Source organism: Aotus nancymaae, unplaced genomic scaffold, assembly GCF_030222135.1.
Source record: "Aotus nancymaae isolate 86718 unplaced genomic scaffold, 86718_ANA_hifiasm-v0.15.2.pri h1tg000016l, whole genome shotgun sequence".
Taxonomy (NCBI): domain Eukaryota; kingdom Metazoa; phylum Chordata; class Mammalia; order Primates; family Aotidae; genus Aotus; species Aotus nancymaae.
In genome coordinates, this window is record NW_026988428.1 from 52,270,966 (window position 1) to 52,297,305 (window position 26,340).

Consider the following 26,340-nt stretch of genomic DNA (forward strand, 5'->3'; position numbering starts at 1 on the left):
CCTCGCTGGCTTAAGGGGCGACGGCAGGGCGTGTGTCCTCCCTTAAGAGTGCTACTCGCCCGAGGTCTGATCTGTGCATGCCTTTCCCGGGTCAGGCGGTGAGGTCGGCGCCTGCGAGTACGCGGCGGTGGAGAAGGGCAGCCGGAGACAGGCCAGGCGGCCCTTCGGAGGCTGAACCGCCCCGGCTTCACGGAGATCATGGCATCGCTGGTGGACCGAGTGCGGGGCCACGGTCGAATCGCTGTCGGGCTCCTGTTCAACCTGCTGGTGTCCATCTGCATCGTGTTCCTCAACAAATGGATTTATGTGCACCACGGCTTCCCCAACATGAGCCTGACTCTGGTGCACTTCGTGGTCACCTGGCTGGGCTTGTATATCTGCCAGAAGCTGGACATCTTTGCTCCCAAAAGTCTGCCGCCCTCCAGGGTCTTCCTCCTGGCCCTCAGCTTCTGTGGCTTTGTGGTTTTCACTAACCTTTCTCTGCAAAACAACACCATAGGCACCTATCAGCTGGCCAAGGCCATGACCACACCGGTGATCATAGCCATCCAAACCTTCTGCTACCAGAAAACCTTCTCCACCAGAATCCAGCTCACGCTGGTAAGTAGCTTCAGTTCTCCAGGCGCCGCCCTTCCGACCCACCTCCTGCACCGGCCCCGGGAAATTCGAATGCACACTGGTTAACCCTTCGCCACGCTCTTTCCCTTTATCTTGAAATCCACAAATGAGTCATCTGTGAGCGTGTGAACTTCAAGCTTATTTTGGGAAGGGGGAAAAGTCCATCTTGTCACTCTGTTGGGCTCGTAACCCAGAAGAGTGGGCTTATGTGAGTTTTAGTAGCTGCCATTTGATGGAAATCGTTAAATACTGTGATCCTAAGAAAAAAGGCTGTATTGGGTGGTACAGTCCAGTGTTATCAGGATATCTGCAAAAGCTCAAACTGCAAAACAGCCTTTCTCCCCCAGGGTAATCAAATCGTGTATGATAAACATGAAAAGATTTAACATAAAGTAGGTCTCAAAATGTCTGCAGCACCATACTGCAGAGCTGTCTGCATCTTTAAATAAAAGGAGGTGGACTCAATTTTAGAACTTAATAACTTATTATATTTAAGATCTTTATGCTTTTATTGTTTTATATTTATGCTTATGCTGTTTAGACACTAGTTTGGGGATCCATTTACCCACCTTTGTATTCATGTGGTATTTTCTTGCAAAGTGCAATGTATTTACCACAAATTTAAAATGGAATTAAATGTGAACATCAATATAGATTTATCATATTTCATGTTTAGGAAATAGGATTAACAACCAGTTTTCCCAAGTGAAAAAAGAAAACATTTATACAGGTTCATCGTTTCCCAGTTATGTGTTTATGATTAGCCTTGTAAGACACTGTGAAAGGAATACTAACTTTTTGTCTCTTGAATTTAATCTGAACAACATTTACCTCTTTTTCGTTACAGATTCCTATAACTTTAGGTGTAATCCTAAATTCTTATTACGATGTGAAGTTTAATTTCCTTGGAATGGTGTTTGCTGCTCTTGGTGTTTTAGTTACATCTCTTTATCAAGTGGTTGGTAATTTTTTTTCTTTATGTGCCTTTTTAGCAGATTTCATAAATTTTGAAGCTGTATTCCAAGGTTTAGAAAATACAGTATAGAGACAATAGACTGTTGGGAAGAAAGCATAATTGCATAAATTGTCTGACTCAAGGTGAAGAGAAGAAAGGAGACAGAGAAACTTGGGTGTGTGATGCTCACCAAATACCTACCTGTTTGTAAGTGTAAAATATCCATGCTTAACAATCTCAGTTTGGGTGAAGTTATTTTCTGGGAAATCTTTACAAAATATGTAGTAAGACTTTTTACTTCCTAAGTTTATGTTTTTTGTTTACTCTTTACTTTTGATGTTGTGAAGGAGTGAGTACACTTCCAGAAATCTGAAGAGGAACAAAAAATTTAGATTTTTTTGCCCCCAAAATTATATTGCTGTTACAATATGTTTATTGGCTTTTAATAATTTATCTACTATAGATTATTATAATATTAATATAATAGAGTAATTTATATCAATGAATATTTTACCGTTTGTGCAAGCATGGTGCCTTGCCTAAAGCAGATGTTCATTAAAAATTTGTTCATGGATTCACCTACCTCATTACCATAAAATCCTATCAAGTAGGGTTTTTGTTTCTTATATAGTGGGGAAAAAATAACTTGCTGTAGGGGACAGTGAAGCGGTATTCTCTCTATACTGAAAACCTTGGTCTGAAAATTCTGGGTGTGCCTGCATGGGAAATCAAATCCAAAATGTGTAACCAATTTTACTTTTTTCACAAACATTCACTGGTTATTAAACTAAGGCATTCTTATTAGCAATATTAGGAGTTCAATAAGAGCCCTAGCATCTTAACCATTCTAGTAGTGATAATGTCAGAGACATTGTTATGAAAATATTCTGCAGTGAAATACATTTTCCAGTGACAGAGAAGCAGTTTAAATAAGAGGGTTGAGCATGGTGGCTCACGCCTGTAATCCCAGCACTTTGGGAAGCCGAGGCAGGTGGATCACCTGAGGTCAGGAGTTCGAGACCAGCCTGGCCAACATGGTGAAACCCCATCTCTACTAAAAATTCAATGATTAGCCAGGAGTGGTGGCAGGCGCCTATAATCCCAGCTCCTCGGGAGGCTGAGGCAGGAGAATCACTTGAACCCGGGAGGCAGAGGTTGCAGTGAGCCAAAATCATGCCATTGTCCTGCAGCCTGAGGGACAAGAGCGAGATTTCATCTCCAAAAAATAAGAAAGAAAGAAAGAGAGAGAGAGAAAAGAAAGGAAAGAAAGAAAGAGGCTAGTGAACATTCCTATTCATCTTTCTTGTTTGTTTGTTTGTTTGAGAGGCTAGTGAATATTTCTATTCATCTTTTTTTGTTTTTGAGACGGAGTTTTGCTGTTATTGCCCAGGCTGGAGTGCAATGGCACAATCTCAGCTCACTGCAACCTCTGCCTCTCGGGTTCAAGTGCTTCTCCTGCCTCAGCCTCCTGAGTAGCTGGGATTACAGGCATGCACCACCAAGCCCAGTTAATGTTTTTGTATTTTTAGTAGAGACAGGGTTTCTCCATGTTGGTCAGGCTGGTTTCGAGCTCCCGACCTCAGGCAATCCACCCACCTTCGCCTCCCAAAGTGCTGGGACACGCCTGGCCTCATCTTTCTTGTTAAATGCACTTGTTTTTGCCTAGTATAGGCTAAATAAACAGAGCAAGAAATTGTGCTCCTTATATGTAATGGATTCAGAGTACTCACCATTTATGTCACTATGACCATTTTTGTTCACACAAGTCTCAAAATTGCTATAGATTAAAATCAAAAGATTCTGTATCCCTAAGGTAGATATTTGAAATGAGATTGACCAAGGAATGACTGTAGACTAATGGACAGTTTCTTATCAGTAAATGGTAAAGGTATTACTACAAAATACATATATTCCCAAAACATTCCTCTCAAAGTTGTATCTGCCCACTATATCTTGGCATGATTTCTGTATTGCTTCTCTTATACTGCTGGAGACATTAAAAGGAGTGAAAAGACGAGTGACCAGCTATTAGCTTGAGTTGTAGAAGATGATTGACTCATTCATTCATTCAGCAGACATCTTTTCTGTGTTATGTTCACCCTTGAGGATACAAAGATGAAAAGCAGCTACAGTCCAGCAGTGTAGAAACACGTGGCGGCCGCTGGTAGCGTATGTACCCCAAGGTAGGAGGAAAGTTCTGAGGAACGCCAAGGAGGAAGTGGCAAGAGGGGCGGTGAGGTAACACTTTAGGGGAAAGTGCACTATTTAAATTGAGGGGCACACAGAAATTAGCTCAGCAGTGAAGGACAGCTGGTCTTTTCCTTGCAGTGTGTGTGAAAGTCTGGAGCATTTCTGGAGAACTTGATTTGTTTGGTGAGGTAGGTGCATTGTGGGAAGACAAGGCTGAGAAGTGGGTGAGACCAGCTGTCAGGATTATGAAGCCGTGCTAAGGAAGCAGAGTCTGCTCTGTCGCCAAGGCTGGAGTGCAGTGGCACGATCTCAGCTCCCTGCAACCTCCACCTCCCAGGTTCGAGTAATTCTCCTGCCTCAGCCTCCTGAGTAGCTGGGATTACAGGCATGGGCCACCATGCCCAGCTAATTTTTGTATTTTTAGTAGAGACAGGGTTTTACCATGTTGGTCAGGCTAATCTTGAACTCCTGGCCTCATGATCCACCTGCCTCAGCCTCCCAAAGTTCTGGATTACAGGCGTGAGCCACCACACCCAGCCCCGGAAGTGTGTCTTTATTGAGCACACACCAGGAGAGCAGTTCAGACAGGGACTGACTTGATCATTCTCGTTTTTTGTTTTTTGTTTTTTGTTTTTTTTTGAGACGGAGTTTTGCTCTTGTTACCCAGGCTGGAGTGCAATGGCGCGATCTCGGCTCACCGCAACCTCCACCTCCTGGGTTCAAGCAATTCTCCTGCCTCAGCCTCCTGAGTAGCCGGGATTACAGGCACGCGCCACCATGCCCAGCTAATTTTTTTGTATTAGTAGAGACGGGGTTTCACCATGTTGACCAGGATGGTCTCGATCTCTTGAACTCGTGATCCACCCGCCTCGGCCTCCCAAAGTGCTGGGATTACAGGCTTGAGCCACCGCGCCCGGCCTGTTTTCTTTTTTTTGAGACAGAGTTTTGCTGTTGTTGCCCAGGCTAGAGTGCAATAGTGCAATCCCAGCTCACTGCGTGCTCCACCTTCCGGGTTCAAGTGATTCTCCTGCCTTAGCCTCCCGATAACTGGGATTACAAGCATGCGCCACCACGCCCAGCTAATTTTGTATTTTTAGTAGAGACAGGGTTTTTCCATGTTGGTCAGGCCGGTCTTGAACTTCCAACCTCAGGTGATCCACCCGCCTCAGCCTCCCAAAGTGCTGGGATTACAGGCATGAGCCACCATGCGTGACCGGTCATTCCCCTGGTTAAGAAAAATAACTGGTAGCAATGAAGGGTGCGTAAGAGGGAAGGATGAAAGGCAGAGCAGTCAGGAACCTGTGCTTCAAGGGGCAGTCAGGAAGGGCCTGGGCTAGGGCAGTGAAAATGGATAGGGAAAGGTTAAAAGGTACTCCAGGGGCATTTTGGAAAACACATAGCAGGACCTGGCTGAATGTGAGAGTGAGGAAAGGAAGGCTCTGATCCCTGAGGGAGATTATATCATCAATTATTGGAACCACACAAGAGGAGCCCATTTGTGGAAGGAAGGCACTAGTTGATTTTAAACAAGTTCCTGCAGATGATGTAAGTAGAGATGGCCAGGAGACTGGCTGATATAAGGTTAAGGATGCTCAAGTGATGAGGGAAGAGCAGTAGATCTCAGCAAATAGTAAAAGACATTAGTCAGGGCAGTCAAAGAGGAAGGCGGATGTCTGCCTTAAAAACTGTAAGTGCAGGAGGTGGTGAGGGAGGAATGCAAACCAGAGAGTAGTTCTTCCAAGGGAAACTTGCAGATTTTGCAAGGAGGTCCCGCAGGAAGAGCCACAGGGAGTCTGGATGTGGCCATGGAGGTCATGGTGCCCTTAAAAGAGCATTAGAGGGGTGGCAGCAGGAGCCAGGCTGTGCTGCATTGAAGTACAGTGGAGGCCTGAGAGCCCCTGCTGTTCCAGGCAGTCCCGCGGCTGAGACACACAGCTGCCTGGAGAGGTTGCGAAAGGAAAGCGGGGTGAGCACCCACCCTCTGTATCCATTTTTGCTCACTGCTGCGCCCGGAGGAGCAGGCAGCAGAAGAATCGGTTCTTTGTGCTTCATATTCACAGAGGACTCTTAGTTAAAGCTGGCAGGAGTATGGTTCAAATTCCCTGCCCTTCTATTTTTGTCCTGATGAATTTCTATAGACTTAGAGTTTATGTAACAAGATACCCAAACCTACAGGAAAAAGAGATATGTAGAAGTCATTCAAAAGCCTGGCTGTTCTTGCCAGATCTGATCCAAACAGTCCTGTTAAAGCTTCTTCAAAGCCTCTTTTTCAGTTATATTTGTGAAGCATTTTCTGGAAAGATGGGATTTGAGGTCTTGAGATGTTGTTTCTACTGAATGGCGGGGTATTTTAGGGTTAGTGATTATCTAATGTATCTAGGTATATTGGTAGGGGATGAGGAATAGGATCCACAGAAAAGTCATCCAGAGAGAGGAAAATTTCTTCTACCATTGATTAGGTTTTCCAAAGCAACTGACAAGACCACATACCTTTCAAGCCACATGCATTGGCAGCCACCTCTAACCTGCCCCATGCCCCATTGTCATCCTGTCACCCCAACCCCAACCCCTGTCTTCCTTTTTTTTTTTTTTTTTTTAGATGGAGTCTTGCTCCGTCGCCCAGGCTGGAGTGCAGTGGCATGATCTCAGCTCACTGCAACCTCCGCCTCCTGGGTTCAAGTGATTCTCCTGCCTTAGCCTCCTGAGTAGCTAGGACTACAGGCACGCACCACCACGCTGGGCTAATTTTTGTATTTTTAGTACAGATGGGGTTTCACAATGTTGGCCAGGCTGGTCTCGAACTCCTGGCCTCATGTGATCCACCCACCTCAGCCTCTCAAAGTGCTGGAATTACAGGCATGAGCCACTGCTCCTGGCTCCTGACTTCCATTTTAAAATTTTTGCCATTTTTAGAAAGAAACAAAGTCCGACACTGCATCTGTATTCCTAATCACCTAAATTTCCATTTTTCCCTTATTTTCCTAAGATCTTTTATCCTTGTAGGCCCTTATATGCATTTACTTTTCCCCATTTACTAGGATCAAGTAGAAGGAAATGGAGAACTTTTCCCCCTTCTAAGAATTGGGAAGAAACTAGATTTATCAGAAATTAAATTTATAGAGCTCTTTTTATCCAAGATGCTTAAAGGACATTCATATAGCTTGCTGGTCTTTGAAATCCTGTAGAATAATTAGGCATTTTCTCTTCCCCTAGTCTATTACCCCACATTCCCATCTTTGTGACTCTAGTTGTCACATCTTTGATTAAGTGATGCTATTTTTTTTGTGCCTGACATGTTTATCTCCTAATTTTCAGTGGGTAGGAGCCAAACAGCATGAATTGCAAGTGAACTCAATGCAGCTGCTGTACTACCAGGCTCCGATGTCATCTGCCATGTTGCTGGCCGCCGTGCCCTTCTTCGAGCCAGTGTTTGGAGAAGGAGGAATATTTGGTCCCTGGTCAGTTTCGGCTTTGGTAAGTTCTAATTGTTTTGATGTCTAAACAAAGTATAATAATAATCCCTCCATTATTAATGTCATTTTTAGTTTTCAGAGCACTATCTCAAATCTATTCTCACATTTACTCTTTATAATTACCATGTAAGGAGGTAAGGTAAGGATTATTTTTCAGATGAAGAAACTGACGCACACAAAAATGAAGGGACTTGCCTAGAGTGAGCAGCTACTCAGTGGTAAAAGCAAAACTATAGTTCATGTCTTCTGATGCCTGGTTACTGTTCTGACCGTGTCAAGCTAGAGCCCACAAATAATTTGGACATTTAAATTAGAATTTTTTATAATGAAAATATAGCTTTATAATCATTATATCGATTTTGAACATACATACAAATATAAAGAAAGTAAAGGGCAGCCATGGTGGCTCACTCCTATAATCCTAGCCTTTGAGAGGTTGAGGTGGGCAGATTGTTTGAACCTAGGAGTCTTAGACCAGCCTGGACAACATAGGAAGACATCATCTCTACAAAAAAATTTAAAAAGTGGCTGGATGTGCTCGCTCATGCCTGTAATCCCAGGATTTTGGAAGGCTAAGGCAGGTGGATCACTGGAGCTCAAGGGTTCAAGACCAGCCTGGCCAACATGGCGAAACCCAGTCTCTACTAAAAATACAAAAAAGTTAGCTGACAGGCGTGGTGGCTCATTCCTGTAATCCTAGCACTTTGGGAGGCCAAGGCAGGCAGATCACATGAGGTCAGGAGTTCAAGACCAGCCTGGCCAACATGGTGAAACCCTTCTTTACTAAAAATACAAAAATTAGCCAGGTGTGGTGGCACACACCTGTAGTCCCAGCTACTCAGGAGGCTGAGGCACGAAAATCGCTTGAACCCATGAGGCAGAGGTTGCAGTGAGCTGAGAATGCGCCATCGCACTCTGGCCTAGGTGACAAAGTGAAGCTCTGTGTCAAAAAAAAAAAAAAAAAAGAAAATTATCTGGACTTGATGGCATGTGCCTGTAATCCCAGCTACTTGAGAGGCTGAGGCACAAGAATTGCTTGAACCTGGGAGGTAGAGGTTGCAGTGAGCCATGATCATGCCACTATACTTCAACCTGTCTAACAGAGCAAGACTTTGTCTCAAAAAAATAAAACAATCAAAACATTAGCCAGGTATAGTGGCATGCACCTGTGGTCCCAGCTATGTGGGAGGCTGGGATAGGAGAATCACTTGAGCCTAGGAGGTCAAAGCTACAGTGAGCCAAGATAGCACCACTGCATTTCAGCCTGGGCAACAGAGGGACCCTGTCTCAAAAAAAGCCAAACTAAAACAACAACAACAGCAACAACAAAAGAAAGTGAAGGGCCCCTGGAATCCTGTCACACTAAGGTAATCACCTTTACCATTTTAGTGAGGATCATTTCATGGATCTCTTTTGTATAAACACATAGGTACACATGCACGTGTGTGTATAACTTTAGATACTGGAATTATATCATAGATGCTGTTTTTATTGTGGATTCCTCTTCCTCAGCCTTTCTACCCACACACTTTTCCACATTCCATTACCCCCCATCCATGCCCCTTGAAGTCATGTTAACATTCTAGTGCTTGTTCTTCCATATTTTTCTCCATGCCATATATATCCATATAAACACACACACACACACACACACACACACACATATCTCAATTACATATCTGTTTCTTTGACAAAAGTAGAATTCTATTACATATGCATTTCTGTATCTTGCTTTTCTGACTTAATAATATCTCCTAAAAATCTCTCCAAAGCATTCTTTTCAATGTCTGGAATTACAGGTGTGCACCACCATGCCTGGCTAGTTTTTTTGTATTTTTGGTAGAGATGGGGTTTCACTATGTTGGCCAGGCTGGTCTTGGCCTTCTGATCTCAATCGGTCTGCCCGCCTCGGCCTCCCAAAAGTGCTGGGATTACAGGCCTGAGCCACCGTGCCCGGCCAGTGTCTGTATAATAGTCCCTTTGCATATTCACTTTTTTTTTCAGTTCTTGACCACTATGAACAATATTGTGATAAACATCCTTGTACATCATGTGTCTTCATGTACTGATACCTTTTTTCCTATGGAAATGAGTCCCAGGAGTGGAATTGGCAAATCAAGGGCTTATGTATTTTGGGGACTTTTAGTTTTTAGAGACAGGTTCTGGCTATGTTGCCTAGGCTGGCCTCAAGCTTCTGAGCTCAAGTGATTCTCCCACCTCAGCCTCCCCAGCAGCTGGAACTAATGCTTTGGGGACATTTTAAGTTAGAATGTATAATCCTTCTATATCTTAATCAGTTGAGGCTGCTATAACAAAACTACAATGGGCTGGGTGGCTTAAACAACAAATACTCATTTCTCACAGTTCTGAAGTCTGGAAGTCTGAGATCAGGCTGCCAGCATGGTTAGGTTCTTGGTAAAGGCCCTTTTCTCACTTTATAGATGGCAGTCTTCTTGCCGTATCCTCATTTGACAGCGAGGAAGAGGAGAAGCAAGCTCTCTTGTATCTCTTCTTATCTTAGGGACTAATCCCGTTCATGAAGGCTCTACCCTTATGACGTAGTCACCTCCTGAAGGCCCCACCTCCCAATACCATTACACTGGGGGTAAGGATTTCAACATGTGAATTTTAGGGGGACAGAAACGTTCAGTCCGTAACACCTTACTTATCAGGAATTCCTGCTTCCCATAAGAGTTCCCACAACTTTTGGAACACAGTCAATGGGAATGGCTTTTTTGTTGATGTATCAATTTATCAAGCACTTACGTGGCCCTTAGTCTTTTCCTTGCACTATTCAAAGCACTATGTAAATATTAACTTATTTAATCTTTATAACTTTATTAGGTTGATACTAAACTAATACTATTTGTATTAGTCCATTTTGTGATGCTATAAAAGAATATCTGAGACTGAGTACTTTATAAGGGAAAGGGGTTTATTTTGGCTTATGGTTCTGCACAAGAGGCATCAGTGCTGGCATCTATTTCTAGTGAGGGCCTCAGGAAGCTTACAATCATGGCGGAAGGCAAAGGGGGAGCAGGCACGTCAGTCACATGGAGACAGAGGGAGCAAGAAAGAGAGGGGAGGAGATGCCAGTCTCTTTTAAACAACTAGCTCTCATGAGAACTAATGGAGCAAGAACTCACTCATTACCCTGGGGAAGGCACCAGGCCATTCATGAGGGATCCACCCCCATAATCCAAACACCTTCTGCTTGGCCTCACCTCCAACATTGGTGATCAAATTTCAACATGGGATTTGGAGGGAACAAACATCCAAACTATATCACTATTATTTTTTTTTATTGATAAGGAAACCAAGAGATAGAGAGTTAGTAACTGGCTTGTGATCCCACAGCTAATAAGCAGAGCCACAATTTGGATCCATGCATTCTGGCTCCAAAGTCTATATTCTTCAGTGCTCCGCTCTGCTTCCTGTAAGTAGACCAGTAGTTGTTTCAAATTCATATCTTTTACCATGTATACTTTTTTCTAAAGTAGAGGTCATTGGACCATCTCTCAGATAATATTTCCACTTACTTTACAAAAGTCCTAGCCATCCTGGTTACTTATTTCAAACCATTGCAGCCTAGACACCTTATGCTACAAAGAGAGAGGATTTTTTTGGTACCTTTCTGACAGGTTTTAAAAAGAGGACAGCAACAGAAAAGCCATTTTAAAAAATGTCAGTACAGTGGCTCACACCTGTAATCCTAGCACTTTGGGAGGCCGAGGCGGGCGGATCACAAGGTCAGGAGATCGAGACCATCCTGACTAACATAGCGAAACCCCGTCTCTACTAAAAATACAAAAAATTAGCCAGGCATGGTGGCAGGCGCCTGTAGTCCCAGCTACTGGGGAGGCTAAGGCAGGAGAATCGCTTGAACCCAGGAGGCAGAAGTTGCAGTGAGCTGAGATCATGCCACTGCACTCCAGACTGGGCAACAGAGCAAGACTCTGTCTCAAAAAAACAAAAAAAAAGTCGAAGAAATCAAGACAGCAGGCTGAGTCCATTTAGTGTGAGGGAAAGTTACCTTCATTCCTTAATGTCCCTAGGAGGCATCCTTGACTCAAAGTAGAGCATTATGTCAACTAACTTCTTTTTTTTCCATATAAAGCCAGCATTATCCTAATACCAAACCAGAAAAGGACACAACCAAAAAATAAAACTACAGACTGATCGATAGATAGCCTTGATGGATATAGATACTAAAATCTTAAACGAAATACTAGCTAACTGAATCCATTGACATATCAAAAAGATAATCCACCATGATCAAGTGGGTTTCAAACCAGGGATGCAGGGATGGTTTAACATACACAAGTCAATAAAAGTGATACACCACGTACACAGAATTAAAAACAAAAATCACATGAGCATCTCAATAGATGCAGAAAAAGCATTTGACAAAATCCAGCATCCCTTTATGATTAAAACCCCAGCAAAATCGACATACAAGGGACATACCTTAATATAATAAGAGCCATCTGTGACAGACCCACAGCCAACATAATACTGAATGGGGAAAGGTTGAAAGCATTCCCTGTGAGAACGGGAACAAGACAAGGATGCCCACTCTCACCACTCCTCTTCAAAGTTAGGGACTTTGAAGAATATAAGGAATATAAAGTTCTTCATAAAACTAACTTCTTTTTTTTTTTTGAGACGGAGTTTCGCTCTTGTTGTTACCCAGGCTGGAGTGCAATGGTGCGATCTCGGCTCACCGCAACCTCCGCCTTCTGGGTTCAGGCAATTCTCCTGCCTCAGCCTCCTGGGATTACAGGCACGCACCACTATGCCCAGCTAATTTTTTGTATTTTTAGTAGAGACGGGTTTTCACTGTGTTGACCAGGATGGTCTCGATCTCTTGACCTCGTGATCCACCCACCTCGGCCTCCCAAAGTGCTGGGATTACAGGCTTGAGCCACTGCGCCCGGCCCAAAACTAACTTCTTTATAGTCCTCGGAGTCCCTAACAAAGTAGAGTAATTTTATTTTTAATGGTGTACCAAGTATCAAGAAATAGGTTATGTAGCATTCTGTGAACTCAATAAAATTAGCAATGATATATTTTAGATATATTTCTAGAAACTATTTTTAAAATCTCTAAGCAAATTTCTCTATGTTGACTATTCAACAGACCTTCTGTTGTAAATTACATGAGGTATTACTATATTTACCTAAGTAAGACACAAATCCAGTTCCTCTGGCCTTCTTAAGACTGCACTGAATTTAAAACTGACAAAACCTACAGGGAGCTGGGCACAGTGGCTCATGCGTATAATCCCAACGCTTTGGGAGGCCAAGGTGGGAGGATCACTTGAGCCCAGGAGTTTGAGACCAGCCTGGGCAACATGGTAAAAACCTGTCTTTACAAAAACAAAACAGCAAAACCCTGTGTGGGACAACAAGCATCTTCAAATATGACATGTTTTCTTTGGACCTTTAATTTATTAATAGTTTAGATCATGAATATTATTTTATCTACATTCAGAAACAAGATGATTCTATAACTTTTTGGATAAAATCATGGGATAGATTTGAACTGAACGTTGTTTGTGTATATAGTGGTACAACCCGTTTGTCCCCCTGTGCTCAGCCAAGTTGCTTTATTTTCTATCACAGAAACACATCTTGTACTTTCATGCCCTCACACTTTGACCTGTGCTGTTCCCTCTACTCGGAACGCTACCCTCTCTTCTTTATTTATTTTATTTTATTTTTTAATATTGAGACAGGGTCTTGTTATATGTTACCTGGGCTGGTCTCGAACTCTTAAGCTCAAGTGATCTGCCTCCGTTGGGCTCCCAAAGTGCTGGGCTTACAGGCGTGAGCCACCATGCCCAGCCCACCCCATCTTCTTTAATCTGAACATACTTCTGAGATTTAAAAACTTTTCCCTCTCTCCATTTCAGCCCACAATGATCTCTTCTGCTTTGAGATTCATATCTATTGTCTGTTTGCCTATGAATGACGTAGAACCCAGGACTCATTTTCTTTTATTGTCTGAGCTGTAATTCTGGTGTTGCACTGTCTTTCATGTGATTGAGAGGTAGCATAGAGTAGGTTAAGAGGAAGGAGTCCAGAACCAGACTACTTGGGCTTAAATCTCAGCACTGTCATTTACTAGCTGTGTGATCTTAGGCAAATTACTTTACCTCTCTTTTTTAATCTATAAAAAGGAATAATATTTTTTCAACTACTTTGTGGATGTATGTGAAAATTAAATGAGTGACTATATGTAAAACAGAACAATTATTGGTGCATAACAAGTGTTATGTAAGTGTAAGCTGTGATCATCATGATTATGTCCTCGAGTGATTTCTAAGCTCTTTGAGGGCAGGAACTTTGTACATATTGCGTTTCTCACAAGGCCTACCCTAACTTTGTAGATATCTAATGAAAGTTTACTGAGCTAAATAAGACTAAAAAATAAGGTCAGATGCAGTGGCTCACCCCTGTAATCCCAGCACTTTGGGAGGCCAAGATGCGCAGATCACCTGAGGTCAGGAGTTCAAGACCAGCTGGGCCAACACGGTAAAAACCCCTCTAGTGAAAAATACAAAAAAATCAGCTGGGCATGGTGGCACTAGCCTGTAATCCCAGCTACTTGGGAGGCTGAGGCAGGAGAATCACTTGAACCTGGGAGGCGAAGGTTGCAGTGAGTCGAGATTGCACCACTGCACTCCAGACTGGGTGACAGAGTGAGACTCCATCTCAAAAAAAAAAAGAATAAAAATGAGCAATTCAATGGAAAAAGATCTGGAAGGATATATGCCAAGATGTTAACGTGCGGGTGGTTGGGATTATAAGAATTCCTTATATTATTTTTGCTTATCTTTATTTTCTGATTTATCATAATAATAATGCATATGTATACTTTTTCTTTAGATTAATGAGAAAAATGAGCCTGGAAATTGACAGTCACAGAAAGGATGTTATGCAATATTTTTCATTTTTTCTTGTGAAAAAGATTGTATTTTTTCTAAACACTGTTCATTCTGCTCTTTTACTTGCAATTCTGTCTCCCAAACTCTCTTTTTAATCTTATTTATTAATGGTTGATATTTGAATGTTTTTTAAGATGCCTAATGAAATGTATCTTTGCTTGATAATTATAATGATTGCAGTGCTTTGCATTAATGGTTCTTTTGGTTTATTTTAGCTTATGGTGCTGCTATCTGGAGTAATAGCTTTCATGGTGAACTTATCAATTTATTGGATTATTGGGAACACTTCACCTGTCACGTATCCTTTTTATATAACTATCAAGTGCATCATCTTTTATATTTTCCAAAACTTTCACATTTATTACCTTATTTGAATCTCACACTATTGCATGGTCTAAATTGAGTAGAGAGAGTTATGTTTAGCCTTTTACTGTATCTTTACACACTAAAGGATTTTAAAGAAATATGAACTGAAGGGGTGAGTGTGGTGGCTCACACCTGAAATCCCAACACTTGGGGAGGCTGAGGTGGGTGGATTGCTCAAGGCCAGGAGTTCAAAATCAGCCTGAATAACATGATGAAACCCCATCTCTACAAAAAATACATAAATTAGCTGGGTAAGGTCGTGCACACCTGTAATCCCAGCTACTCTTTAGGCTGAGGCACAAGAATTGCTGAAACCAAGGAGTTGGAGGTTACAGTGAGCCAAGATTGTGCTACCACACTCCAGCCTGGGCAACAAAGCAAGAAGACTCTGTCTCAAAAAAAAAAAAAAAGAAAGAAAAGAAAACAAAGAAATATGAACTGAGGAAATGGGTGAGCTTCTTGTGTCATGAATGTTTTTTAATTCTCTTATGTAATAGGTGACCTTTTCCCTTGCAAAAATTAACTTAGAGTACCATTTCTTACAGACAGTGCAATTAAATAAATATGTTTTGAATGAGTAGTGAGGTAGAGGTTTGGATTTTCAAACAATTTTCAGGTATTTATATTAACAAAGTAGAGGAATCATTAACAAATAACGAAAGATAATTTTAGGCCACTGGCATCTGGCTATGGAGTATGTATTTGTACTTATTTGGATATGGGTATACCTGTTTTTCTCAATATTATTTCAAGTCAAGAAGTGAAGTCATTAGCCGGGTGCCATGGCTCATGCCTATAATTCCAACACTGTGAGAGGCCAAGGCAGGAGGATCACTTTGGCCTAGGAGTTTGAGACCAGACTGGGCAACATAGGGAGACTCTATCTCTACCAAAAACAAAAAAGAAAAAGAAGGAAGTCACATGTTAAAGGTCAAATTCAACTGTCCATTTACACCATTCTGCTTGTCATTCTGTTTCTCTTCACATTTCACTTTGCCCCCACCCTTAGGCAAATGCAAAGAATGAATTTCTCCAGGAAGTAAATAAGTAGGATATTAGCCAACTATCAATGAAAAACGATGATAAGTTTTTTGGAAAACCAATACTTAACAACTCTTTATTTTGTGTCAGATACTGTTAGAAACATTTTGTGTATATTAGTCCATTTAACTCTCACAGCAGCTCTGTGAGGTAAAGTCCGTCATTTTAGTTTCTAGAAGAAATAGAGGCACAGAGAGGTTAACTCACTTAAGTCCACACAGCTGACAAATGGGATGTCCAGATTTGAACCCATGCAGTCTAGTTCCAAAATTTGTACATCATCCTACCCAAACAAGGCATCCAAATATGTGCTCTGATTAAAAACATTCATTTATTCAATAAGTGTTTATTGAATACCCACTAAACCATTCATTCATTTTAAAATATTTATGTACCGAACATTCTACTCTGGGCCAGGCACCAGCGATGCAGTAATGAGCCACATAGACAAAAGTCTTTAATCTCACAGGCTTAAATTCTGGTGAGGAAGACTAGAAATAGAAAACAAATATTTATCTGCAGTATAGGATGGTGTTAACTGCCAAGGAGTAGAAGTAAAGCAGGGAAGAGAATGTGAAATGTTGTAGACAGTGTTGAAGTCCTAGGCAGGGCTAGTCAGGAAGGCCTCAGTGGGAAGGTGACGTTTGAGTAAAGACCTGAAGGAAATGCAGTTGCTCCATGCAGATCAGGAGAGAACATTCCAGGCAGAGGCAACAGCAGGTGCAAGGCCCTAAAAAAAACCAAGGAAGCCTGTGAGGTTGGAACAGGTTGAGCAAAGGAGGGAATGTGGTAGGCTGAGAAGTAGCACGGAACTGAATCTAGTAGGGCCTTTACGTAAAGACTGTTACACTGAGTAAGATGGGAAGCCATCAGCATTTTGAGCGGAGAAATGACATGATTTTACTTACGTTCTAATAGAATCACCCAGTGGGCCAGGCACAGTGGCTCACACCTGTCATTCCAACACTTTAAGAGGCCAAGGCAGAAGGATCACTTGAGCCCAGGAGTTCAAGACCAGTCTGGGTAACATAGCAAGACCCTGTCTCTACAAAATGTTTTTTAAAACAAAATAAATAATGGAGTCACTCAGGGCTCCTGTGTTGAGAATAGGCTAAAGAAGGATTTCTCAACCTCTGGGCTGTTGATTTTTTAGGCTGGATGGTTCTTAGTGCAGGCCTGTTTAATACACTGGAGGATGTTTTCGGCATGCCTGGGCTCTACCACTAGATGCCAGTAGCATACATACCCTTTGCCCAATTGTGACAACCAAAAATGCCTCCAAATACTGCCCACAAAGCAGAATCACTCATGGTTGGGAACTGGTAGACTGAAAGAGGCACAGGAAACTGTCAGAAGACTGCTGCAATATTCTAATTTAGAAGTAACAGTGGTTACCAGGATGGTAGCAGTGGATATAGTGAGAAGTTATTGGATTCTGGATATATTTCTAAGAAGAACCAACAGGTTTTGCTGCCTCGTTGGATGTGGAGAAAGAGAAAACAAGACTGATTCACATGATTTTTGACCTGAGCGTCTGGTAAAATGGAGTTGCCATTAACTAAGATAGGATAGCCAGAAGGAGGTTTGGGGCTGGAGAGGAAGATCAGGTGCTCAGTTTGGGGAGTATTTTTTGTTTTTGTTTTTGAGACAAAGTCTTGCTCTGTCACCCAGGCTGGAGTGAAGTGGCGTGATTATGACTTACTGCAGCCTCGAACTGTTGGGCTCGAGCAATATTCCCACTTCAGCCTTCCAAAGTGCTGGGATTACAGGTGTGAGCCACCACGCCCGGCCAGGTGCTCAGTTTTGGATAAACAAGTCTGAGGGTTCGAAGGCGACGTCTTGGCAGGAGGCATCACAGGGAGTCAGCAGTGTGAAGCTGTGGTTTAAAGTGGTGAGACTGGTAGAGATTACCAAGCAAACAAGTAGAAGAAAAGGAGTCCAAAGATTGAGAGCTGGGTTTGAGTCCAGTGTTTGGAATTCAGAGAGATGAGAGGAACTAGGTGAAGGACGAGAAGGAACAGTCAGAGGTAGGAAGGAGGAGAGTGGTACAGAACCCCAGTGAGGAGGAGGAGGGGTTGGCATCTGTGTCCAATGCCACTGGCAGGCCAAGTTTGGGAAGACTGGTCACTGATGAGGGGCTGAGTGAGGTGGAGGGCACTGGGTTTGACCAGAACATTCTGAGGATTGGGGTGACAGCCTTGCTGGAGTAAAGTGCAGAACTGGAAATACTACATGTAGACTGCTCTTTTTTTGTCATTTTTACAGAAGGATTCATGAATAGTTTCTTTAAATTTGCCTTCCTTCTAGTATAAATATACTTAAAAGAGAAGGCGAGGAGTAAAGAAATTTAAAGTGTTAGAGCCAGTGCACATGAAGAAAGCTCATAATTGAAAATAAAACATATTTTATTTTGATTATTGCCAGTAACCTTGGGAAAATCCTCTGTGGCTCAGGAAGTCACCTCCATGGGATCAAGCTAGCACATGCACCTGGTGACATGGCCCGTGCTCTCCTGAGGCACTGCCTCTGCTCAGCGGGGACTTCCAGGCTGCTTCAGAGGGCTTGGAGGTCAGACAGGTCCAGGTGTGAGCACCGAGCTCTGCCACTACCTGTCGGCCTGACCTAGTGCGGGAACTCTCAGGGTCTCACTCTGATCACTTAGGAAATGTATGAAGTGGAGGAAGTAGGATCTATGATGTTGGGTGGTTGTATTTGAGAGAATGTGTCAAGCACCTGGCAGGTGTTTATGACACATAAGTACTGCCGTTGGTAACTGTTATTATAGCTAGCACATATGGTGCTTACTATATGCTAGAAGCTTTGTGTATATTATTTAATCCTTACAATAACCCTGGGAAGTATTATTTTGCCCCTCTTTTATAGTGAGGAAACTGAGGCACAGAGTGGTAGCTGTTTCTAGTGTTGTAATTAGGAAAAGCACATAGGCACACATCATACATCTGAAGAACAAGAGAGCACTCATTTATATAGAAAAATAATTATATTTAAATATAAGTAATTTTAAAAGGTGTGCATGTGTGTATTTAGTTTGCTTTTTAAATGAATGATGATTTGGAAAAACCTTAATCCAGTGGCATGTTACTGGAGGTATATTGGATTAGAACATGGACTTTGGAGTTAAATAGGCCCATTTATGTTTGGACTCCAACTCTGCTACTTAATAGCTCTAATCTGGGGCATGCTACTTAAAATCTCTGAGCCTCTACAACTGTAAATGGGAACAGTGAGCCTGCGGTGAAGGTAAACGTGATGCCTAACTCAGATGATTTCACGTAAATCGCCCAGCATGGTGTTTGGCATGTAACTGGTGATCAGTATGACCCCTTTTCCCACCTGAACTCAAGTGAGCTCTCTGGTACCTTATATATGTCCCCTCATTTGCCAAGGAAACGCTACTACAAAACAGTCATAAATTGGCAATCATAAATTGCTGTACAAAATATCTTCCCTGGACCTTGTTCTGATTGTCTTTCCTTTTATATTGTATCCCTTTTCTCTTCTTTGGGGGTCAGTAGGAATGGCTGAGGCAGTGTTGTGTCTCTAATTGCTAAAAGATAGTCTTGCTCTGTCGCCCGGACTACAGTGCAGTGGTGTAATCTTAGCTCACTGCAACCTCCACTTCCTGGGTTTAAGCGATTCTCGTGCCTCAGGCTCCCAAGTGGGATTATAGGCGTGCGCTATCACGTCCAGCTAATTTTTGCATTTTTTGTAGAGACAGGGTTTCACCATGATGGCCAGGCTGATCTCAAATTCCCAGCCTCAAGTGATCCACCCACCTCAGCTTCCCAAAGTGCTGGGATTGCAGGTGTGATCCACTGCGCCTGGTCCCATTGTTCTTTATGTGAGGTGGGCCGCTGTTGAGTTGTTTTATGCATTATGTGTGTGTGTGTGTGTGTGTGTGTGTGTGTGTGTAAATATAACATCTATCTTGTTACTCGTTTTTATCCTTATCCAAAAACCTCAGCTATAACATGTTTGGACACTTCAAGTTCTGCATTACTTTATTTGGAGGATATGTTTTATTTAAGGATCCACTGTCCATTAATCAGGCCCTTGGCATTTTATGTACATTATTTGGCATTCTCGCCTATACTCACTTTAAGCTCAGTGAACAGGAAGGAAGTAAGAGTAAACTGGCACAACGTCCTTAATTCGTTTTTTGTGAAGAAAAGAATGTTGTCCCAAGAAGATAAAAAAAATTGTTAAATGTGCAAGTTACTAAAAAAAAATGGTGACTGATTCAATGATTGAATGATTTGTAAGAATTAACACAAAGGAAATTTTATTCATAAAATGACTTTTTTTTTTTAGTCTCTTTTTAAAAAAAACTTAATTCTCTAAAACCAAAATGGTTCATGCTTCTTTTCAGAGATGATTATATGAAATGTATGGGATGTTTAGCTGGGTGTCATGGTGCACGCCTGTAGTCCCAGTGACTCGGGAGGCTGAGACATGAGAATCGCTTGAGCCTGGGAGGCGGAGATTGCAATGAGCCGAGATCGCACCACTGCACTCCGGCCTGGGCGACAGAGCAACTCTGTCTCTCTAACTCTCTCTCTCTATATATATATAAATATGTGTATATGTCTGTGTGTGTGTGTATGTATGTGTGAATATACATATATATACACACACATATGTATACACATACATACATATATTTATATATAAACCATCCCATATATACATATGTGGGAGATATATATAGGTGTGTGTGTGTATATATATATAGAGAGAGAGGATGGTTTGGTTATTCCAAGCAAAGCACATGAAAATTAATGTTCTATGATAATGACAAAGGAATTGCTGTTGCTGTACTGGAAATGTGCTGTGGGTTCTCGGTGTTCATACTCTTCTAAGGAAGGACACACAGTCGTTCTCTGCTTGCTGATAGATGGTTTCCCAGTGTGAGATTTGTTATTTGGATCAGAGTATTCAAATCAGAATTTAAATCTAGTGTTTCTATTTTAGTTTAGCTTCCTGATGATTTATAGAAATGAAATCTCATTTATAAAGTATAATAAAGATGACTGTAAGACAAAATCCAATTCTAAAAGTATAATCTTTTTTCTAGTAGAAAATTGATGTAGGAAGTCATACATTATTCATACATTTATAGGTCATCTCTTTGAGTTTTCATTGAACTATAGAAACTATATATGGAGTTAAAAAACAAACTAGTAGCCAAGCACAATGGCTCATGTCTGTAATCCTAGCATTTTGGGAGGCTGAGTCGGGCAGATTATCTGAGGTCGGGAATTGAAGACCAGCCTGACCAACATGGAGAAACTCTGTCTCTACTAAAAATACGAAATTAGCCGGGCGTAGTGGCACATGCTAGTGATCCCAGCTACTCAGGAGGCTGAGGCAGGAGAATCGCTTGAATCCAGGAGGTGGAGGTTGCAGTGAGCCAAGATTGTGCCATTGTACTTCAGCCTGGGCAACAAGTCCAAAACTCCATTAAAAAAAAAAAAAAAAAAAAAAAAAGCCCTATGTTTAAATGGCTCAAAGAAAAGACTATAAATGAAACTGAACATGTTTCTTAGCCTGGTAATTTTCCCCAGCTGTTTGAGCATTTTATATTGGTAATTTTATTTTATTTTACCTCACTGTCACCCAGGCTGGAATGCAGTAGCACAGTCATGGTTCACTGCAGCCTCAACCTCCTGAACTCAAGCAATCCTCCTGCCTCAGCTTTCCCAGTAGCTGGGACTACAGGTACACACCACCACACCTGGCTGATTTTTATATTTTTTGTAGAGACAGGGTTTTTACCATGTTGCCCAGGCTGGTCTCAAACTCTTAAGTGCCAGCCATCTGTCTGCCTTGGCCTCTCAAAGTGCTGGGATTACAAGGATGAGACACCACGCTTGACCAATAATTTCTTTCTTTCTTTTTTTTTTTTTTTCGAGACAGAGTCTTGCTTTCTTGGCCAGGCTGGAGTGCAGTGGTGCAATCTCAGCTCACTGCAAACTCTGCCTCCCAGGTTCAAGCCATTCTTCTGCCTCAGCCTCCTGAGTAGCTGGGATTATTACACTGGCACCCACCACCATGCCCAGCTAATTTTTGTATTTTTAGTAGAGACAGGGTTTCACCATGTCGACCAGGCTGGTCTTGAACTCCTGACCCCGTGATCCGCCCACCTTGGCCTCCCAAGTCCTAGGATTACAGGCGTGAGCCACTGCGCCCAGCCTGCCAGTAATTTCTTAATCCTACCTCCCTGCTTCTATTGCCTAGCGCATACATTTGTGGCTTCCATGGAGCTTTCTATGGTACTGAAGGATTTGGAGTGAACTGTGGATTTGGAGTGAACTATATGCAACCTTTCTAAGGTGGCTGGGGAAAATTCTTGTACAGCAAGTCAGGACAAAAGCCATATAGACATTAGGTAGAAAAATTGGGATATTAGAGGAAATACATGATTTCCACTTAAGGAAATGGAATGCCACATGTTTCTCCTTTTCACATTCTTGACATCTGAATATTAAAAGCAGTTGTTAATTTCATATAATAAATTGAGACAGATCATTACTCTTATAATAAATAATTCCTTTGCTAAATGTTATTTGTAAACTTTGATGGAGAAAGCGACTCTTAAGAGGACAAAGATCAGCCTGAGCAACATGGCAAAACCCTGTCTGCAAAAAATACGAAAATTAGCCAGGCCTAGTGGCACGTGTCTGTAGTCCCACCTATTCAGGTGGGAGGATTGCTTGAGCCCAGAAGGTGGAGGTTGCAGTGAGCTGAGATCATGCCACTGCACTTCAGCCTGGACGACAGACTGGACTCTGTCTCAAAAAAAAAAAAAAAGCCACAAAATATACTTTTTGGTAAGACAGTAAATGTTATGTTATATGTTTTTTAACAATAAAACCTGTATACACACATATAATATACCTTTGGGATTTTTAGGATTTTTTTTTCCTAGACTCTGAAATGAGAATCCTCACTGAAAATCTGTTTTGGAGAATTCCAATTTGTCAGTCAGTCTCTTGTGTAATTAGTACATGTGGTGTGGCTTCCTGTTTTGTTTTAAATATTCTTCAATTCTTCTCACTTTACAAAGATATATGTTTTTTGTCCTAAGAAGGACAGAGCAATTAGTTTTTACCAGATAAGCCTCGAGTATTATGTCTAAGAAACATTCTGTGTATGTTTAAATTGTAATTATTTCCCAAAAGCTGAGAAAAGTTTCAACACAGTGAGCATTTGACATCTGCACTGAGAACAGCTTAGTTATTTGTGCCATGTAGAAATTCTTAACTGTGGGCTGGGTGCAGTGGCTCATGCCTGTAATAACAGTACTTTGGGAGGCTGAGGCAGGCTGATCACCTGAGGTCAGGAGTTTGAGACCAGCCTGGCCAACATGGCGAAACCCTGTCTCTACTAAATATACAGAAATTAGCTGGGCATGGTGGCGGACGCCTGTAATTCTAGCTACTCGGGAGGCTGAGACAGGAGAATCACTTGAACCTGGGCAGTGGAGGTTGCAGTGAGCCGAGACTGTGCCATTGTACTCCAGCCTGGGCAACAAGAGTGAAACTCTGTCTCAAAGCAAAAATAAAAAATAAAATAATTCTTAACTGTAAATAGAACTTGGGGAAAGTGTTATATGTGTCAGTAGGAATGCAGTAAGAAGACTGGAGTAAGACAGGATGGGGTCACATGTATATAAATGGATAAAATAAGTACTGCTAGAACTTGAGTCTGATAAACATTTTTGCCCTGAAGATAATCATCCCACTGAAAAGAAAACACCCAGGGAAAATGTGCCAGATACTAGGACCAAGCACGGAGACATACTGAATACAGTGCTTTCAAAGAAAACATACTGTCCGTTCTTACCAGTATAACTGTAATTATTGTTTATTCTGTGTTAAATGACTGAACTTCAATTTTTACCTGTTAAAAATAAAGAGAACCTCTTTTTACTTTTGTATTTCATAGGAGAGCCAATGGAAGAAGGATAGCATCTATGTAACATGTGCATGGTAACGCTGGCCTGCTCAGCTGTTCGTATTTGGCCTGTCCAAATAAGCAGAATTGAATGAAACAAAATTCCATCTCCTTTTAAAAATAACATAAAGGAGAAATCTGTCTCTGCGAAATGAAGCAAGCATTCTTCTGTTTCACCTTTTAAAATAGTTTTAAAATCTTGCTATTTTCAACTGATTAATGACTTTTTAAAATTTTATTTCAAAGCAGCAACTTTAGGTCGGGCACGGTGGATCACCTGAGGTCAGGAGTTTGAGACCAGCCTGGCCAACATGGTGAAACCCCGTCTCTACTAAAAATACAAAAATTAGCCAGGTGTGGTGGTGCATGCCTGTAGTCCCAGCTACTTGGGAGGTCGAGGCAGGGAAGTGGCTTGAACCCAGGAGGTGGAAGTTGCAGTAAGCCGAGATCACGACACTGCACTCCAACCCGGGCAACAGAGCGAGACTCTGTCTCCAAAAAAATAAAGCAGCAACATTCATCAAGCACTCTATATGCACTCCATCAGTAAATAACTGTTGGGTGAATGACTTTGCAGAATGGCCAAAAAGAAAGGAGACCTTGGCTGGGTGCAGTAGCTCACACCTGTAATCCCAGCACTTTGGGATACCGAGGTGGGCGGATCCTTTGAGGTCGGGAGTTCGAGACCAGCCTGGCCAACATGGTGAAACCCCATCTCTAGTAAAAATACAAAAAAAAATTAGCTGGGCATGATGGCGGGTGCCTGTAATGCTAGCTACTTGGGAGGCCGAGGCAGGAGAATTGCTTGAACTCAGGAGGCGGAGGTTTCCAGTGAGCCAAGATCATGCCATTGCACTTCAGCCTGGGCAACGACAGCACAACTCCATCTCTAAAAATAAATAAATAAAAGAAAGGAGACCATATTTATTAGATGTAGTCATTTTGTATTTCTGTTCCAAAACTTTAACTGGATTATACCTGCTAAGGTCAGGAATATAATGATAATTTTTTCATTCATTCAACAAAGATTTATTGAGCATATACTGTGTGCCAGGTACTGTGCTAGGCACTATGGACATAAAACACTTTTTATGCAGAGACAGTCCTATATTTCCTATGATCTTAAGGAACATGCATTTAGCATAAGAGATAGGACTACTTAAACAAAAGCAAATAGGAATAATTAAACAGCAAACTCAGTGAAAGCTAAAGGGAACATGGTTCTGTGAGCATATAACAAAGGAGTCTTGGCCAGGTGTGGTGGCTCACACCTGTAATCCCAGCACTTTGAGAGGCCGAGGCGGGCAGATCACGAGGTCAGGAGTCCAAGAACAGCCTGGCCAACATAGTGAAACCCCCATCTCTACTAAAAATACAAAAAATTAGCTGGGCGTAGTGGCAGGCACCTGTAATCCCAGCTACTTGGGAGGCTGAGACAGGAGAATCGCTTGAACCTGGGAGGTGGGGGCTGCAGTGAGCAGAGATGATTGCACGACTGCACTCCAGCATGGGTGACAGTGTGAGACTCCATCTCAAAAAAAGAAAGAATATGGCCCAGGCTTCACAGTTGGAGCGGGAGTCCATGAAGAAAGTTTGAGCTGCAATCATAGATATATGGAAGCTAGCTAGGCAAAGGGTGGGTATTGCATTCTGGAAAGAGGGAATAGCACATACAAATGTCCATTGGTTGGAAGAATCGTGATGATTTTAAAGAACTGTAAAAAGGATGGAGTCTGGAGACTAAATTTGGGAGTGGGGAGATACAATGTGCCATGCGCCTGGAAAGGTAGATAGGCCTCAGACCATACAACACCTGGAAGCTCTGGTAAGCATCTTTAGTAAGAGCAAGGTGAAGTGTTATGAGCACTGTCACAGTAAATTTTTTTTGTTTTGAAATTAGTGGAGGAGAACCACAGAGATGCCAGGAGACCAGTTAGTTGGGAGATGACTGTAGTGAGAGATGGCAGTAGCTCGAAAGGTAGTAGACTGAAATAAGTAGAAATATTCCAGATAATTGAGTAGCTGGAATCAACTGGACTGAAGATGGATCGGAAATGGAGGGCATGGGAAGGAATGAAGTTAAGAATCACGCCGGGTGCAGTGGCTCACGCCTGTAATCCCAGCACTTTGGGAGGCTGAGGCGGGTGGATCACGAGGTCGAGAGATCGAGACCATCCTGGTCAACATGGTGAAACCCCGTCTCTACTAAAAATACAAAAATTAGCTGGGCATGGTGGCGCGTGCCTGTAATCCCAGCTACTCAGGAGGCTGAGGCAGGAAGAATTGCCTGAACCCAGGAGGCGGAGGTTGCGGTGAGCCGAGATCGCGCCATTGCACTCCAGCCTGGGTAACAAGAGCGAAACTCCATCTCAAAAAAAAAAAAAAAAAAAAAAGAATCACACTTCAGCTGGTCACAGTGGCTCACGCCTATAATCCCAGCACTTTGGGAAGCCAAGGTGGGTGGATCACTTGAATCCAGGAGTTCGAGACCCACCTGGGCAACATGATGAAACCCCATCTCTACAAAAAATACAAAAAATAACTGGGCGTGGTGGTGCGTGCCTGTGGTCTCAGCTACTCGGGAGGCTGAGGTGAGAGGATCTCCTAAGCCCAGGAAGTCGAGTCTTCAGTAAGCCATGATCACGCCACTGCACTATCGCCTGGGTGACTGAGTGAGTCCCTGTCTTAACAAAAACAGCAAAATCACATGTGTGATTTGCACAGCTTGATAAAGAATGGTGCCATTCTCTGAACTGGGAAACAAGAAGAGG

At 42.3% G+C, this 26,340-nt stretch overlaps 1 protein-coding gene across 1 annotated transcript; it reads left to right on the top strand.

Moving 5' to 3' along the window:
• Positions 1 to 23,564, top strand: SLC35E3 (solute carrier family 35 member E3). The gene is made up of 5 exons (XM_012444902.2): positions 1 to 600; positions 1,466 to 1,576; positions 7,079 to 7,237; positions 14,401 to 14,483; positions 19,578 to 23,564. The coding sequence occupies exons 1-5, from the start codon at positions 199 to 201 to the stop codon at positions 19,762 to 19,764; spliced, it is 942 nt and encodes a 313-aa protein (XP_012300325.2). The 5' UTR covers positions 1 to 198; the 3' UTR covers positions 19,765 to 23,564.
• The last annotated feature ends 2,776 nt before the right edge of the window (positions 23,565 to 26,340 follow it).